A 17,227-nucleotide genomic window follows, 5' to 3' on the forward strand; every position below is an offset into this window, starting at 1 on the left:
TCCAATGGCACATCAGATCTGAGAGCTGCAAACAAAACAAAGCCTCGAGCAAAACCAGCAGCGAACCCAAATGGTTCCTTTTCAGTCAGATCAAACCCGACCCTGCTCACTCCATACTGGCTCAGGGGAACTGGGGAACCACAGACCCAGCAACCTTCACCCGATGGAGACATCTGATAATCTTAATTATTACATTAGCTTCAAAGCCTTTTGAAAATCCAATTCCAGCAGCAGGTGTTAAAACTTGGCATTCAGCTCAGGGTTTGATGGGACACAGGTGACAGCAAGGGAAGAGGCAGGGAATCAGAAGTGATGCAGCAACGACAGGTGGAAGAAAGTGGTTGTTGTTATTTTAAGAATTGTTTACACTTCCTGAGACACTTGTAAAAAGCAGGAAAAAAGTTGAACTGACAACTTAAATTTCAAAAATGTTCCTCCATGATAAGGTCAATAAATTATGTTAAAAACAAGATATGTAACAGTGAAAGTTGCTACATTTTAAGTACTGATATAAATTGTTTTACTATAACACTATTTATATAATTCCTTATATTACAAACAGGCTTTCAATTAAAAACTCTTTTGCCAAATCCTCTCATGACAGAGCAGTACCCAAAAATGAAAGGGTATGGTGTGCTGAGCCCCCAGGCTCTGCCCATACAAGGGAATGTTCTCCTTATTTGAAGTGAAAATAAAGGCAAGAAAAAGGAACTTTTTCTCCATGTTGATTCAATCAATTTTGCTTTTTAATGACACTTAAAACTTCTGTAGCAGAGCACTTATTCCACTGAGTCTAATCAAGTTTTTCAGCTGCATAAATTAAGTATTCAGCCTTTTGTCTGCAGAGTGCTCCTCTGCTTCCTTTTAAGCCTTGGGACTGAATTCCTGTCTCAAGTATGGCACAGTGCTGGGGGATTACCAAGCATCCAGAATGTGGTTTATAATTGAATTCCCAACAGGTCTGGCATTCACAGAGCCAACATTACACATTTTGTTCTGGAATATAAAGAGTTGGATCTGCAGCTGCTGCCTCTCAGTTTGTACCTGAAAATCCAGGAGTGCACCTGCACTCACAGGCTCAAACACTTCATGAGCAGCTAAAAGACTGACAAATAATTTTTATATGAACCCTTCATGTCAACCATTGGCTCCTATACTGGGTGAAACCAGAGTGAACTTCACTGAAGTACACAGAACCAGGATTATAATCAAATTATTGGGCTCATTTGTTTACTCCAGGTGCATTTATCTAACAGAGGGCACTAATCAGTAGTTTTAAAAAGTGAAATCTGAATTATAAGAAATGCTGGCACCTTGTCAGATGCCACAAAGTTATTAAAAATAGATTCCTCAAAACGGTATCTCAAGTAAACACCTTAAAGAGGAAATGAAAAAAAAAATTAAATTACACTTTCTTCACCTTTGTTTTTTAAAGCCGGTATTTAAAAAATAGCAATACACCCCTTATAATCATGATATGTTGCAAAAATAAGCTAATTGAGAAGGCAGGGAATTTTTTGTTGCCTTGGATATTTTGGAAAGCTGTGATTAAAAGTCTGCCAGTTTGCCAGAGCCTACAACTGTCAGTACTCTCTAAATAAATGAAAAACAAACTTGTGTTACATTTAACATTTCTTATAAAAATATAGAAAATATCATTGAGTAGATAATCTTCAGTAATATCTTTTTCCAAGTATTTAATTTCATGAAGTCTGTGTGTATACACAGCTCAAATAAGCCAGCAGAAGAATAACTTTGCTAATTAACTGCTTTGAATAAATTAAAAAACTTCAGTTAGGTGCAAATGTGTTGCCATTTATTTGGCCATTTGGGAATTAGAACTGTTTTGTCTCAAGAAAATAAATATTATCCATTCAGAGTTTGATTACTATAAAGAAGTTAGCACCCAAGTGTGGATGGATCACATCTGATGGTAGCAACATGGAGATTATTTTACTGCTTATCTGTGATCATTTAGAACAGATTAAGTAGAATTTGGCACCGTGTCAGAATATTCAGCAATATCCATGTACACCTTTTACTTCTATATCTCAGCAGTAAAATAAATGGGCTATTCTTTCATCTAAGGAAAAGACAAGCACTCTCTGAGATTGAAGAATTATCACATTACTAAGAAAAAACTACTATTTTTATGAATGACTTCTCAAAGTAAGCACCATTCAGGACATACAGTTTTATTGATAATCTGATTTTGAAGAAATTTCTCTCTATTTCCACAGTCATATCACTTTTAGATGAGGAAAAGGCTGCAGCATACTAGAATATACTATTCCATTACCCCAGAGCAACTTCTATCTTTCTTCCCTTCTACCCTTCTGAAATGTTGTTTTTCATTTACTGGCTGCTGGATTCTTGTCATGAAACACTTGCAGTACAAAATGCAGTACTTTGTAATACTAGTTTAAATTTTGAACTAAAATTATTTCAACAGATGATCCAGATGCTGTACCTTTTAAAATCAATATTATATGTGCATGGTTGGAATTAGGCTGCAATTTATGAAACTCCTAGCCATTAGTTTTACAAGAAGGTATTAAAATAAAAAATAGCTTCACAGCCATCAGATGATCTCTGCTTATGAAACAGAAATACCATTTCCACTGTAGGAAGGTATATCTTTGATATTGCTTTGGTTTTATGGTTAGTTTGCTACAGACAAAACCCAACCCCTGGCCCAAGGAACCGCTGGTGGGTGGGGTCATCACTCCTGTTGGTTAATTAAATCTCATTAAACCAACAAGCTTGAATCTATTCTGTTGGACTCAAATGGAAAATGGGATTGTACTTGAGCGTGTGAGTCCTGAAGGCTTTAATACTTGAGTGTCTCAGCAAACTGGCAATGCTCTCTTTTTGACAACACTGGTAACAAAACCAGCTCTACAAACAAGCTGTTCTTCCTGGGATTTTGTAATAGCTTCATTTATGTTGTTTTTTGACTCATCATAAATTTTTTTAAAGTATACACTAATTTTGGCTCATAACTTCTACATTTGACAGAATTTCTTCATGTTGTCCAATTGTATTTGAAAAGAAAGATTTCATGCTAATTTTGCAATCCTTCATTTCAGGAGATCTATTTAAAAACATTTAATTGTGCTTTTCAGTTATACACAGCTGAACTGCCTGCACATCAACATATTAGGAGACAGAACAGGAGAAAATAAAGGACAAGGGCAGAGCACAATTTCATGCACAGGATTATGTTACAAAAACATCTTGAAGGTTTTTATCACTGAGAATACATCGAGTTTGTCATACACAACCAGTTGAAAAACCATTCAGAACGAGAATTTCAAGTAAAGATTATCTGCCACTGAGATCACATTTTCACAGCACATCTGCAATGAGGAAATCAAAGAGCAGGGGTTTGAAACAGGCCCAGCCACTCCTCTCAGCGCCACACAATGTAATATGCAAGTAGAGAATTCCATGGTGCTGCACATTGAAATCTGAAGCTTCAGCTGTTTCTTTTGGCTCTTGACCAGGATTTAAGGGCTAAACTTAAATAAGGGCAGACATTATTTGGTGCTTAATTTATACTTTTAGGTTCCTTCAGGCATCCCATCGCTCAGCTCAGGATGTAATATGTTGGTTCTTAGGAGCTTTTTCCCAGGACACACAGCTCTTATGCATTGTCTAGATGTTTAATTTTGGTCCTATCCTTGCCCCTCTGGATAGCTCCAATCTCAGGAAATGCTCAGCATCAGGAGCACTACTGCAGAAAAGTTCAGCCATCACTTTGATACCAAAATAGGTGCCCACATTTAAAGACAAGATTAAAACCACCATGGATTGGGCTAAGTCTCCTAAGGAAATCTGTCATTTTAAAATTCCTTAAGACAACCCAAAGTCTTGAAAATTTGGTTTTGAATTCAGGACTGAGCTCATGAAGCAAACTTCAGTGTCTGCAAACTTCAGCATCTGCAATGCAATCGTAGCTATGTAACGGAACAATATTAAAAAAATGTCAAGAATACACTGTACAACTGTACCCAAAGGAAGTTATTCCTATGGTCTAAAAACTAAAACTAACAAAGACACATCCACTTTAGCAGCTGTATTTCCCCAGGTCTTTCTGCAAGTTGTTTGCAAAACCAGCTGATTAACTCTTAGCACAGAAAAACTATTTCCTTTCCTTGTCACTTGAGCATATAGTAAAGTCCCACTGACTGAACCTCATATCCACTCAAATGTAAATTGGAATACGCTAAATTAAAAAAATAAAAAGAAAGAAAAAAGTAGTTACTACATTATTGTTAAAAACTTCATGTTTTAAGAGGAATGCACTGGGGAAAGACCTGTCTGATTTGACATCTTTGTCAAAAGATCTGTAGACAGAAAAGAGCTCCTACAGAGAGCTGCTACAACAGACAAGATACTTTTAGAGTACCCAGAGGAACTATTCCTCTACAATGTTGGCATCTTCTTTAAAGAAAAATTCATCTTCCTTGTAAAGCCACCAATTCAATACATGTGTGCCAATAACAAATGCCCCACGGTAGTTCCGGTGCTAAAGAATGGATTAATAAAATTAGAGTCTGATAAATTCAGTAACTAAGTGTGTGAAGAACGGGGTAGTGGGAAACAGGGGAATATTCAAACAGCCTCAGGCATATTCCTACCTATTAGAGAAGCAAGCTTCAGATTTGGGTTTTTTTTGGTTTGTTCAGATTTAAACTTGTTGGATTTCAGTGGTTGAATACAAATCAAATTATTACCTGATTCTATAAACATATGTATTGACTTTCCTTAAAAAATGCATGCGCTTGTCCAATTGTTTGACATCCCTTATAGCAACTTAAATTTTTGAAATAAAAGCAAAGGATGTACAATAGATTTTTCTCATTACACAGTAAAAAGCAAACTGAAAACAATCTTTTGACTAGTGCAATAAATATACAGTAGCTTCTTTGTACAGTCATGATCACCAACCAGGAGACAAAACCTCCACAAAAAAATAAGACACCTGTCACAGACATCTTTGCTGAGAGCCTGTCACCAATGCAGATAGAGCTGCAGTCAGATCTAAACCAAAACAAGGCATGGCAAAGGAAGGAATTGCTGGGGGAAATGGAACTTCTTTCCAAGGCAGGTGACTCCCATTAACACAGGCACACATGTGGCCTCAGCACAGAGAAGAAAAAATGTTCAGCTGGTCACAGCCAGCAGCTGAAATTTCAGCAAATCCCAAATATTTGTCATATTGCACCTTCAGAAATCTTGCTCCAGCTTTGAAATGTTCCAGTCTTTGTCTACAGTGTCAAACAAATCAGATTTTTCAAGTTCATTCTGTATTCAGGTGAGGAAATGAAGTAGTTACTCAGTTACTGTAAGTACCACTTTTGACTCATACTATTTTATTTTCTCGTATCTAAAATAGGGATTAAACAATGCTTCCTCTCACTCCTACCTATCCTCTTTTGCTTATTCAGATTGCTGTAATTTGCAGTAAAAAGGGTGTTCCATGAGATGTACAAACAGCATCAATCTTGGCTTCCCATCCTAAGATTTAGGATGATACATTATGCATCAGCTTATGTGTTTATCCTGTGGTTTGATTGGATCAGACAGAGCTGACACATTTGCTTCCTTCACTTAAACTCTGACTCTAGTTTGAAAAATGATGCAATGCTTTTTTTTCCTTTTACTGACATTTGCAGACAAAGCTTGAGAGTAGCCAAGTACAATTTAGGTCTAACAGAGGACTTCAGGAACTAATGGTTTCGAAGAGCAATAAACATTTTGACAGAAGCCAATGATAACTTTTTTAAAGAACATACAGTCTTGTTGCAATATCAAAAATATTTAAGGAATGTAGAAACAATTTTCTGTTTTCAGTCAGAGAACTGAACAGGTAAGAATGTTCACAAACAATCCACGGGGATGGTTTCTCCACATGCCATGCTACTAATGGCTGCTATATTTTTTTGTTGATTTTTCTCTTATTCACTGAAACCACAGCTCCTGGTTGTTCTGGTATTTTCATAGTTGTGAGTGTTCTCTAAGCTGAAAGCATTACATCCCAGTGACCCAAAAAAAAAAAAAAAAAAAGCTCAGAAAAAATCTTGTAATAACAGAGCCTTGACATCTTCCCACAACCTCATGAATATATGTCACAGGAGGAAATGTAATTAGTTCTGTCCTGTAATAATTCTTCCATTTTTGAAGGAAGCATATTAGCATATCAGCAGAAAAGATATGGAAAATTTCAGAGGGTAGGGCAATAGAGCTGTTTTTTAATACCTGACTTAACCAAGTAGAGCTGTGTTGCATGGTACAGCTGGTTCATCAAATTTTTACCAGGGGTTCTGCAATTTCAGCTTATTTTTATTACCTAGTCTTTATCCATCAGAGTTCAAGTATAAAGTGCAAGAGTCCTTGAGGCTACTTGCTTTTAGGAACAAAGAACTACTGAAAAATTCCAAGCATATCTCCCTAACTAGGCTGGAGCAGATACAGAATATGCTGTCTGGCAAACACAGTGTGACTGTCTGTCAGAAAACCTCATGTCTTTAGCAGAAAAGTCACTTCTCTCATATCTAATGCTGAGAAAATCCCCAGACAGCTTTCTTTTTCTCCTTTTGAATGTTGTTACTTTCCTATTCACCACAATTAACAGAATTAATTACTAGTTAGAATCACAAAGTTACTGTATCAGGTTATATCACCAGATTTGCTCTTGCTTTTATTGCTGCTGACAATAAAAGCCACAGAATAAAACACCCATTGGTAGAAGGAGTTTTCAGCAGGTTTGTATTTACCCTCTGCTTGAACTGGATTATATGTTCTTTCATGCACAAAGGCTAAAGGTAAAACAAAGAGTCTCACTTGTGTGCTTAAGAGAATATGTGCTAAATCAAACCATTCCTGTGAAATATGGGTGCCTGTGCTGCTTTGCAGGAAAACACAAAGTTTGGGTTTTGTTTGTATTCACAGTGTCACCACAGACAGTAGAGTTGTGCTTTGAACATCTCAAATACCATCAAACCATAAATACCAGTAAGGTTCTCAGAGCCAGTATATGAGATGTTGGTGAGAAAAAAAGGCAAATTATTTAACTTTGGGAGTGACTAGAGCAGCTGGCACATTACAGTGCACCTATGCACCTTGGGGCAGATGAGAGCTCTGAAAGAAAAACTGGAATTGCTGCCAGTGTGGGAGGACAGAGAAAAATTAAGAGATGCCCCAAGTCATGGTGGAATTTCTCAACCCAAAATCCATTTTTTCATGTGTGGCAGGGCACACAAATGGTAGCCCAGACATTTCTGACAGATTCACAACAAGGTCAAACTCCACATGTAAAAATTCAGTATCAAGAGTAGACTGAAATGTGGATATTGATCAGGCCCCCACCTTGGTCCTCACTTCACACACTGAGACCTGTTCTGCTTTGTTAACCACACCCAGCATCTGTCACCTACCCCAGTCCACATTCCTGCTTGTTAACTGGGGGCTTGAATAATTCATTTTTAAAAGAACAAAATCATAATGTAATTCACCTCCAAAGAGACGTGAGAGTTCTGCTGGTCTGTGCAGAACTTGTGCCTTTGATGAAGAGACTGAGAAGTGATGGCAAAGTCTGGCACGTGCAACTGAAGAGAGGAATTTTAAAAATCATATTGGACAGAATACATCACTGAAGAAAGCTGGAGAAATTACCTGTGAAAACGGACACTCCAAATTTTGGTGCAACATTTTAGTGATGAAAATCAGAGCATATAGGAGAAATTTCCAGACTGCACTCCACACAGTGACGTGGGGGAAGGCTGCCATGTATCTGCCTGGGCCTTGCAAGGACAAAGGGTTTTCTAGGATATGAGATATTTTCAGATGCATCAGACTTCTGTTTGCTCAATGAGATGAGTTCTGCACACACCAAACAAACTCTTTAACACTTTAGGTGCTGTGACTCTGACTGGAGTAATATTGTGTCTCTGCTGCTCAAACAATTCTGCCAAATCCTCTGTCTCCACACGGAGGCAATTTCTAAATGAAAACAGAAAATACCTCAATGGAATGCAGAGATGTAGAGATGCCTCAATGCAGAAGCTATTGGCATGCCCAGGCACAACTTTTTCCAGAATGATCTGATTCCCAAAAGGGCTCAATACAGTAGGAATAACACAGGAATATGAATGTACTCTGTTGAAATACCTACACCAGGAATAATATGCTGTTAGAAATGCCTCTGATAAAACTCTGCCACACAGACATTCTGTTCACAGTGCTATTCTACTGATTCAAAATCTTTAAAATCCCAAAAATCTTTGGGATTTTAAGAGTTTGAAACCTTCATGTTAATTTAGATACGTTGTGTTATCTTGGCATGCAAAAAACCCCCAAGAAAAACAAACAAAAAGCCCCAAAACAAAAACAAACAAACAAAGCCAAGCTCATTTGCAGACACCATGGAGGAAGATTAAAATAAAATTGGCAGAGGTAGCATGCAACAAAACACAGTTTTTCATTTGTAGAAAGATTACAGAGAAAGAAACGACCAAAGTTACGGATATCACTGCACTGCCAATTTGAAAGAGTGTTCCCTGTATTAGAAAATTAATGGGACTAAACACAGGTAAATGGGAATCTATATCCCTTCCATGCTTCAAAGGAACAGACCAGTATGATCCTGTTAGAAAATGCCACAAGTGAACATTCTTGTGCTGCACCTTATCTGTGGTCAAAATGTGAATTTCATGTACCAACAGTCCAGCAGTCTCTTCATTACACTTGCATACTTTTCATTCCATTTGCTTCCGGAAGAGAACCTGCCTGTCACCTCCTTGGAAACACTAAAATCCTATTTCCCTAATGGTGATGAAGGGCTTCAAATCAACACAAGCTTTTCTATCAGCCTGAGTGGCCATACAAGCAAAGCAGATTGTGAGTGACATGCAGTGAAAAATAAGAATAAAAAGTTATAGTTTCAAATGAAGCATTTGCACGGGGAACTGCTTTGATCACACAAGGTGACCAATGGAAAGAATATTCCCAACGTGGATCCCAGTGAAAACAACTTCAAAATTTCTAACTATATTGAAAGGTTTAACAGGGAAATAGAATTTATTTAAAAATTATTAGCAAATTTAAGAGGAAATTATGTATAAATGAGATCTCCATTTCTCTTACCTTTGCAATGGTCTCGTGCAGGCTGAAGGAGGGATCCAGCTCTTCAGTTTTTGTTGCAGGTACAGGAAAAAGAGCTTCAGAGAGAAAGCTGGAATTCTGTGAGAAAGAAGAAAGGGGCTTTTTAGGATTCCACATTGATTTTGTCTTTCAATTGGTTATTGAATTTTTCTGATAGATTGAGAAATCTTTCCAATCTTTATTAAATTTTGATGATTATGACACTTATTTCACTGATCTCACTGACTGATTCCAAGCCCCCGAAAAAGGCAAGAAAACACTAAGTCTTATGACTTTATTTCTGGAATGGCAGTTGTCTCTGTAATTATGCTTCCCACAGCAGCTAAAAATTTTGCCTACCAGGAGAAAAAAAAAATATATATATCCACACAGCTTTATTCTGAGCTAAGTAGCAATCAGACACTTTATTAACTAAGTTATGATTTAAGTCTTCAGGACAAATGTAACCACAATAATGAGGGAATACTCTTTTATCTTCTCCAACCATCCTGCTTCTCTATCCAGTGATACCATCTACACAATAAGGAACTTTTTGTCAACTCCCTAAAATTATATACTTTACATTAACCAGTCTATTAATACCAAACAATCTAATATATTGTTTGTACAGAATGTTCATCTCTTCTTGTACTCTAAAAAAAAGACATTATTTGCACATTTGTAGTCACAAGGAAACAAGAAACCAATAACAAGGAGTGGACTGGAAAAAAAGGCAAACCAATATGAAACAAACCTCTAAGCCTCAAAGGTGCCCAGTTGCCTAAAGCAGGAATTCCATTACATTGCTGGTAAATTTGCTTGTTGAATTTTTCTATAAATTAATGCCTTCGTGATCAATATTCTATCAGTGTTTCCATGCATTTCTAGGAGATTATTTCTGGTAGCAAACTCCCACCACTTTCTTAAAAAAAATTATATATATAATTAGCATTGCATCATATAAATTTTTGTGACCAGTGATGCATCTGTGTGTTGCATAACTTGTCACAGAAACATCACAAAAATAAATGAAGTAATTTTTTCTTTCAGAATTTTTTTTTTAGATCTCTGGCAGAAGATGCACAGTCATTTATTACAAAGATTAAATACATACTTCAGCATTAACTCATAACTATTCATCTTTGTTTCAAGTTTGCACAGCAGTTTACAGAGCTGTGCCACTTGACTGGGGGGCTGCTGAGGAACACCCTCATTCTGCTGTGGTGGTGCCAATGCTGCTCATCATCAGTCACATAAATGCAATCAATAACTTAAAGAGAGTTGCATCATTTATATTCACTCCTGAGTATCTCACTGAGAGTCAGGGAAGGGAGTGATTACCAAATTAAATTTGCTACACAAGGTCAGATTATTGCTCCACCCAGACAAATATCTTTAGAATCTAAAGTTTGGTGGATCCTCCCTGGAAAGCAGGGATGCACTGCTCACCCCACTCCAGACCCCACCTGGGCCAGGTGAACCAGCAGCCTCTGCCTTTGGAAGATCTCAGCTTACACAGGCAACGATCAACAAATGAACCAAAACAACCTGGACATCACGAGTGACGAGTTGTTTTGCTCATGAAGGAATCAAGTCCCTGCTTGCAAAGATCTTGAAGAGAATTGCTGTTTGAAATAACTTGCTGACATCTGAAATCATCCTGCTGTGCACTTGTAAAAGCAAATGTTTAAAACAGCTGTGACTGCTTTTTTTCCTTTTTTTCCCCCTCATAACAAGCTCCTCTATAAAGAACAACTAGAAAGGCCAGCTTTGTTTCCTTGGCCTTTTGCTGTTTTTCAAGTACTGTGCTCACTAGAGAAAGCTGCATGAGCTTCCCAACTAACACAAGCCCAGGGAGCACATGGCAGACAGAAGGTCCAGATGATGTTCCAAGAGCACCTCTCAGCATTTAAGAGCAAGAGCAACACCTTCCATGAGCTGGAAACTGAATCACACTTCTCTGTTGTTGTTTCACCAGGCTCACAACAACTGAGTGTTGTATTTTGGATTTTTTTGAACAGTAATTTGCTAAGCAAATTTCTAGTAAATGCACACCAAGAGAAAGACTTGCTAATCCAAAAATATTAAACCAAATTCCTTTATGCATTATTCTATTATGCTTTTCAGCCACAGTAGGAGCTGCAGCTGCAGTTGTTGTCCTCATTCTCTCCCACACTCACCTCCTAAACACAAATCATCACCTCTGCCCCAGCCAGGCAGCAGCATCACCCTCACCTTCTTCAGGGGGCAGAGTCTTCAATGCATTGTGAATGCTCTGGAGATGGTATCAAATCATGGAAAAACCTTTTCAAGGTCAGACCACTGTGAAACATCCAAAAATTTAGGAGGCTCAACTTCCACTAGTGCTTTGAAAATTTTCACCTTTGGCTTTCATCACATTCTGTTAATTTTTCTTTAAGTTCATGGCTATCCAAAAGGATTAAAAAGATTTTATCTTCTGATATGAAGTTATAAGTTTTATCAAATAAAATTTATAATCTACAAAGGATCACCCCAATAATCCTTGAATTCCCAATGAAATTATTTGGTATCTCTATGAACTCTTCAGAAGAGAAACAAACAAGCATGACACGTATTTGGAAATGAGTTTCCTTTGTCTCGTGTTCCTCTTGGAATGATCAGTTAACCTGGTATTTTCAATACTCATTTAATGAAGCATTCTGTGAAATTAGAACGACATTGATGTTCTACTTTTCAAATAATGGGTCACTTCTGATTAAACTTCGATTGAACATTCAGCTTTCAATCTTAAAACAAATTGCCTCCTTTTCTTTTTAATTTGAACCCAATTTCCTGCTGCCCTCGGGTCTTGTGACAGTAATTAATTGATTTATGAATCAATTAAATGGAGATCGAAAATGCAGGCTAAAATCTCTTAAAACCCCAAATCTGGCTTACTCTTGCTTATTTATGATGGACACTTGCACTAAAATTCACTTCTGATTTTCTACACTCATTTTTCTAACTTAACTTATCCTTCCTTAACTAATTAAGTGAACAAAATGTTTCACCATCTAAAGGTACTAAATTCACCATCCCTTGTGTACTGTCTTATACCTTCAATTTATATGCCAACTTTCAACCAATGCATTTTAAATCACAAATAAAATCCCACAGCACTTCTGGTGATTTAATGAAAAACAGTAAATACCAAGACATGCTTTAGAGATCAATTTTGCTGTTTTTAAATTAAAAAAAATTAAAATATCAAATTTTGCCACACATTGTCTTAAAACTGGAATTATTTCTGTAAATACATGTGATTTTTTTTAATTAGCTGAATTGAGAAGAGATTCTGTTTTCTTGACTATTACTTGAGAAACTGTAAAATTACCAGTTGGAGAAATTGTGAATTTATGTACCCAAATTATGTAGGTAATAACTCCTTAATATGCTCTCATTCCACACTCAAACTGATTTTTCTTGCCTGCTGAATGTTCCCCAGCTTTTACAAGAAGACCTCCTTCTGTTCTTAACAGAAGGAATTATTATTATTGTGAATAATACATAAATATACAGATATTATTATTATTATCATGAATAATACACAAATATCTCCAGAAATAATTTTTCTGGGGGTGGGGAGAGGTGAGGGGAGGCTTTTTGGTTGTCTGTTTGTTTTGAAACTAACAGGCAGTGGAGGTTTCTCCACTCAGCAACAAAGATGCTCAATCTGGAAAAAAAAAACTTTAGACTAAAGTTCTTTATCCAGTTTGACTCCACCCTTATTAACATTTGTCAGAATTGTCCATACTCAGGCCTTCAACACTTCACAATATTCATGGCACCAATTTTATATTGCACAGGAGACAAAAGAAAGCACCTGGAAAGGTAAAAACAGAGAGGAAGCAAGTGAGAGCAGAAATCCTTCTGAAATTTGTACAGGTGGGCAAGAGGTATCAATGTGTTAATCTCACACTGCTAAAGCCTGCAAGGCAAATACACAAAAGAAGGATGTAAACCAAGAAAAAAATGCTTATTTTCTTCATACAGACCAAAGAAAAATGTCTAGAAGGTGAGAATTTAGGGGTTGCTTTTGCTGCATCAGGACTGACACCATGCTCTGTTACCTGTCCAGTATAAATAAATACATCCTGTGTGTGTTCCATGAGCTATGAACCTGTTTCACTCTTTCTGCCTGTTTGTAGTACAACACCACAAAAAGCAGACTTGCAGAAAACTGAGGGATCCACAGAAATGTGCATTGTCTGGCCACTGAAACACAAAGTAGACACTGCAGCTCTTCCCAATCTACCTGGGCACAGGTTCAGCTGGGGGGGTGAAGTCACACAAGGCACACTCTGAATCTGTGCAGTGCCCAGAACTATCACCCAGGAACCCAGAGGCTTCACGACTGCATCAGGACTTGCCTGCATCTGTATTCAACACCAGTGCCAAAAAATTGTCATAGTGTGATGGAGAAAGCCCTGCCAGGAGAAAAGATAAAGAGGGAGCAGTGAGAAGAACAAAAACACCTCTGAAATCTGCACTGCAGGCTCTCACTAATTCCTTCTTCCATTTTCCCTAAGTCAAGCAATTGGCATACGGTGTCCTGGCAGAAAATATTCAATTGAATTTCTTTGTGACAGAGCTGTTTCACCTCACCTAGGCTAAAAGGCCATCTCTTCCCCCTTTTATTTTTTTTACTGCCTGGCAGGGTGATTGAACAAGAGGTTTGACTGTAAGAAGGATCAAAAAGAGAGAAATGGAAAAGGTATCCTATAGACTAAAATATGGCTTATCATCATCTATCTGGATTACTTTTACTTTGGGAGGGTACTGCAGACTGAAGCAGATTTACTGAAAAAGTAGATTATGTAGAATAGAACAGACAGAAGCCAAAGTGTGGTTCAAATTGAATTGATGAAATAATAACAGGGATATAGGATTTCTCACTAATAAAGGCCCATAGGGCTGCAAATACATTGTAGAAGAGATTTTCTGCATCTCTATCTCACTAGCAGGCTGGCTTTACCCTTTCTAGCAAATGCTCTAGATATCTAATTAAATATCACCTCCCAAATCCACCAAGGATTATAAAATAAAGTAAAAGTTTGTTTCACTGATGCAAAACACATAAAATAGGTCCATAAATTATTTTTATAAAGCAAAGCTCTGCAATTGCCACCACCTAACACGCCTTCAAAGTGAGAATGCCCCAACTCTGGAAAACAGGCTTGTCAGAAGGAGATTCTGACAAGAGTCTTTTCTTCTGTATTTTCAGCATTTCAGTTTACTGAAGACCTTTTAGAAAAGAAACAAAAGCACATCTATTTTCTGTGTGAATATTCTGGTAAAGATGTGCAGTGACCTTGCAAAGCTACCCAATGCTGGACAAAATGAGCAAGGCCTGCCAAACAAGACTGCACAAGAATACAGGAGAGGCAGAATTGGAATCACTGCTGCACAAGTTATTTTATTATTCAACTCAACTGCAGCCAGAAAAAACCCAGCCAACAGTCATAAGGAAAGGAATATAAGTACATTTCTCTCATCTCTTTTAATTTAATGTTTTCTTCCTTATGTTAGTAAGTGAATTGAAATAATCACTGTAAAGCTATAAACTCACAAACTGCAGCACAAAGAAAGAAACTTTTAGGATGTCAGGATACTTGCCTGGCTTTATTCCTCTGCAGTTTTCCCTTGTGCTTTTTACACCGAAAGCAGAATCAGCAGTTTAGGTAGGAGTGGCCCAAGTCAGAAACCTGGAACCTCACACAGGATCGCCCCAAAGTTTCACAACTTAGAAACAGGAGGCTCAGTAAGATTCAGTACATCTAAGAGAGAACAGCTTTTCTTGGATGTGTTATGTGAAGGGTGCAAGCACATTTTGTAACATTTCATGATCAATTGTGAGCATTCAAATTAAGCAGAAACATGAAGTTCCAGGAAGATCACTCCAGGACTTCCATGTCTTGCTGGAAGTCATGAATCCCATTGACAATGTCTTTCACAATCAAATATTATCAATGCTTTTATTTCCTGACTCAATGCTTCCTATTTCCCTCTTTAAATTTTAGTGCTCAAAAAAAAAAATTTAATTACACTGAATGAAGATTTCTAATGTTAGACACTAGACAGATGTTGTGTAGGTGGGAGGCTCACCACCTTGCAGTAAGAATAAAAATTGTGTTTTGCTTAGAATAATAATGTCTTCAAGACAGTATTTATCAGAAGCCTAATTAACCAGTTCTTCAATGTCCATGATAAGATATATCAAATATTGCAAATTTTATCAGTGAGAATGCATTACTGACCCAAACCACAGCTGTTTGATTGTCCAGTGATCTTGATTTTTTCCCCCAAAAGACAAAACTGAATGCTATACTAGTAATATCTACTGTCACAAAAGAAGTTTTGACACTTATTCCAGATATTCTCCCAGAAGATTTTTAGTTGGTCAGTTGAATGCAGCCACTCAGAAGGACAGTGGTAAAACATTACCATGAGTGCAACAGGCCATTTAGTTCTCCAGAGAGAAGAGAGAATTCAGTGACATCTGTCCTTAGATAATATTTTCAGTAACTAGATGCTTCAAACAGAAGCAATTAATTGGTGCCTAAACAAATTTTTCACATTTCCCCATATTCCATTGATCCTGTTAACTCCCATCTCTTTCTTCCACTGCCTTCCAACAATCCTCAGTCAATTCCAAGGCACTGAGGAGCCTCTGAGAGAATCTGCAAGGACAGAGCTCACAGAAACAACATGTACTCATGCAGTGTGAATGAATGCTAAAGAAGCTGTGTGATTTTGATACCATAAGGCAAGTTTACATAAAGAATTTTCCCCTTCTGGATGCACTGTGTGATGTTTGGGACATCAAAGCACTGGGATTTGTGAGGCCAGAGAGAATTTTTTGGAGCAGAGTAATGTATCCAAACTGATGAGGACGTCATCAGTTTCACTAGCATTAGTGCAATAACAAAGATGCTCTTCCATGAAATTAAATAGCTAAATATTCATATTATTCAATAAAACAACTCAAGCAATCAATTGAACATCAAATGCATTTTGTCTTGTAAAACACCGAGTCATTAACCTTAACAATTTCACCATGCTCTCACTACCAAATTCAACTCAATTAGCTTCCAAATGAACAGATGGACTAATGAATTAATGAATTATTGGTGAGTACTACACTAACCCCTGACTGAACTGAGAAATTAGAAAACACTAATTTATGCTAGAGACAGAAAAAACACATTGGTCAGGAAAAAATCAGTCTGAATAAACAGAAGCACAGTTATTATAAAGCCAGCATAATCCCTGAGTCAGGAAGGCAGCTGTGGTTTGGACACTCAGGTAGACCCAGAAAACCTGCTGGGGATTCCTGGAACTATTCCTTGTTCCACACTGGCAGCTCCCTGCTTGTCCAGAAACACAAATGAAACCTCTTCACAACCCCTGACACAACCAGCTCCCACTGCCACACCTGGCTGCCCTTGAAGTTCCACTCACAGTTAATAAACTCTCTCAGCAGCAAGTGCAACAGCACCAAACTCTCCAGAGGCAGCTCAGAAAAGGGAATCCTGGGTTCCCAAGCAACCATCCTGAGGCTGATACACATTTGCTCCTTTGCAAAGACTTTCTGGTATACCAAGCACACTGGTACTTTGATTCTTTCATACAGGCATGGAACATCTCCAGTAACTCCCCATGGGCAACTACCAGCTGTGTTATTTCCTTAAAAAATTTAACGTGTACCAGGGAGAAAAGAGAATTAAAACAGGGAGTGAGGGGGAGCCATGCAGAGCTGTATTTCCAGATGGAAAAGCTACCAAATCACAGATCATCACAGCAACACACTGCTGTTGTGCAAACTCCCTCCTAGACTAAATGTAAGAGGAGAAATAAGGCTTCTGTTTGGGGCAGGAATCTCCCTGGAATTATAGTTTCAGACTAAATCTCTTCCAAGGACATTCACAGCAATGCCACAGGTCCTGAAGTTCTCTGCTGAGCTGAATTAAGGCTGAATTAAGCACCTCGTGTCTTTGCATATGGCCTGGTCTGATCCCTCCAAGAAAATGATGCTCTGATGGAATTTCTTGATAAATAT

General features: G+C 37.7%; 1 protein-coding gene across 7 annotated transcripts in view; it reads right to left on the reverse strand.

The window, feature by feature from the left end:
- NAALADL2 (N-acetylated alpha-linked acidic dipeptidase like 2) overlaps positions 1–17,227 on the reverse strand; it is a 410,218-nt gene that overhangs the window by 42,692 nt on the left and 350,299 nt on the right. For all 7 annotated transcript variants that reach the window (XM_064721341.1, XM_064721337.1, XM_064721340.1 and 4 more), the window contains one exon: positions 9,151–9,246. In XM_064721341.1, coding sequence (XP_064577411.1) covers positions 9,151–9,246 — 96 coding nt within the window. The remainder of the gene's footprint in view (positions 1–9,150; positions 9,247–17,227) is intronic.

The sequence above is a fragment of the Zonotrichia leucophrys genome, chromosome 9, assembly GCF_028769735.1.
Source record: "Zonotrichia leucophrys gambelii isolate GWCS_2022_RI chromosome 9, RI_Zleu_2.0, whole genome shotgun sequence".
In the NCBI taxonomy this organism is placed as follows: Eukaryota; Metazoa; Chordata; class Aves; order Passeriformes; family Passerellidae; genus Zonotrichia; species Zonotrichia leucophrys.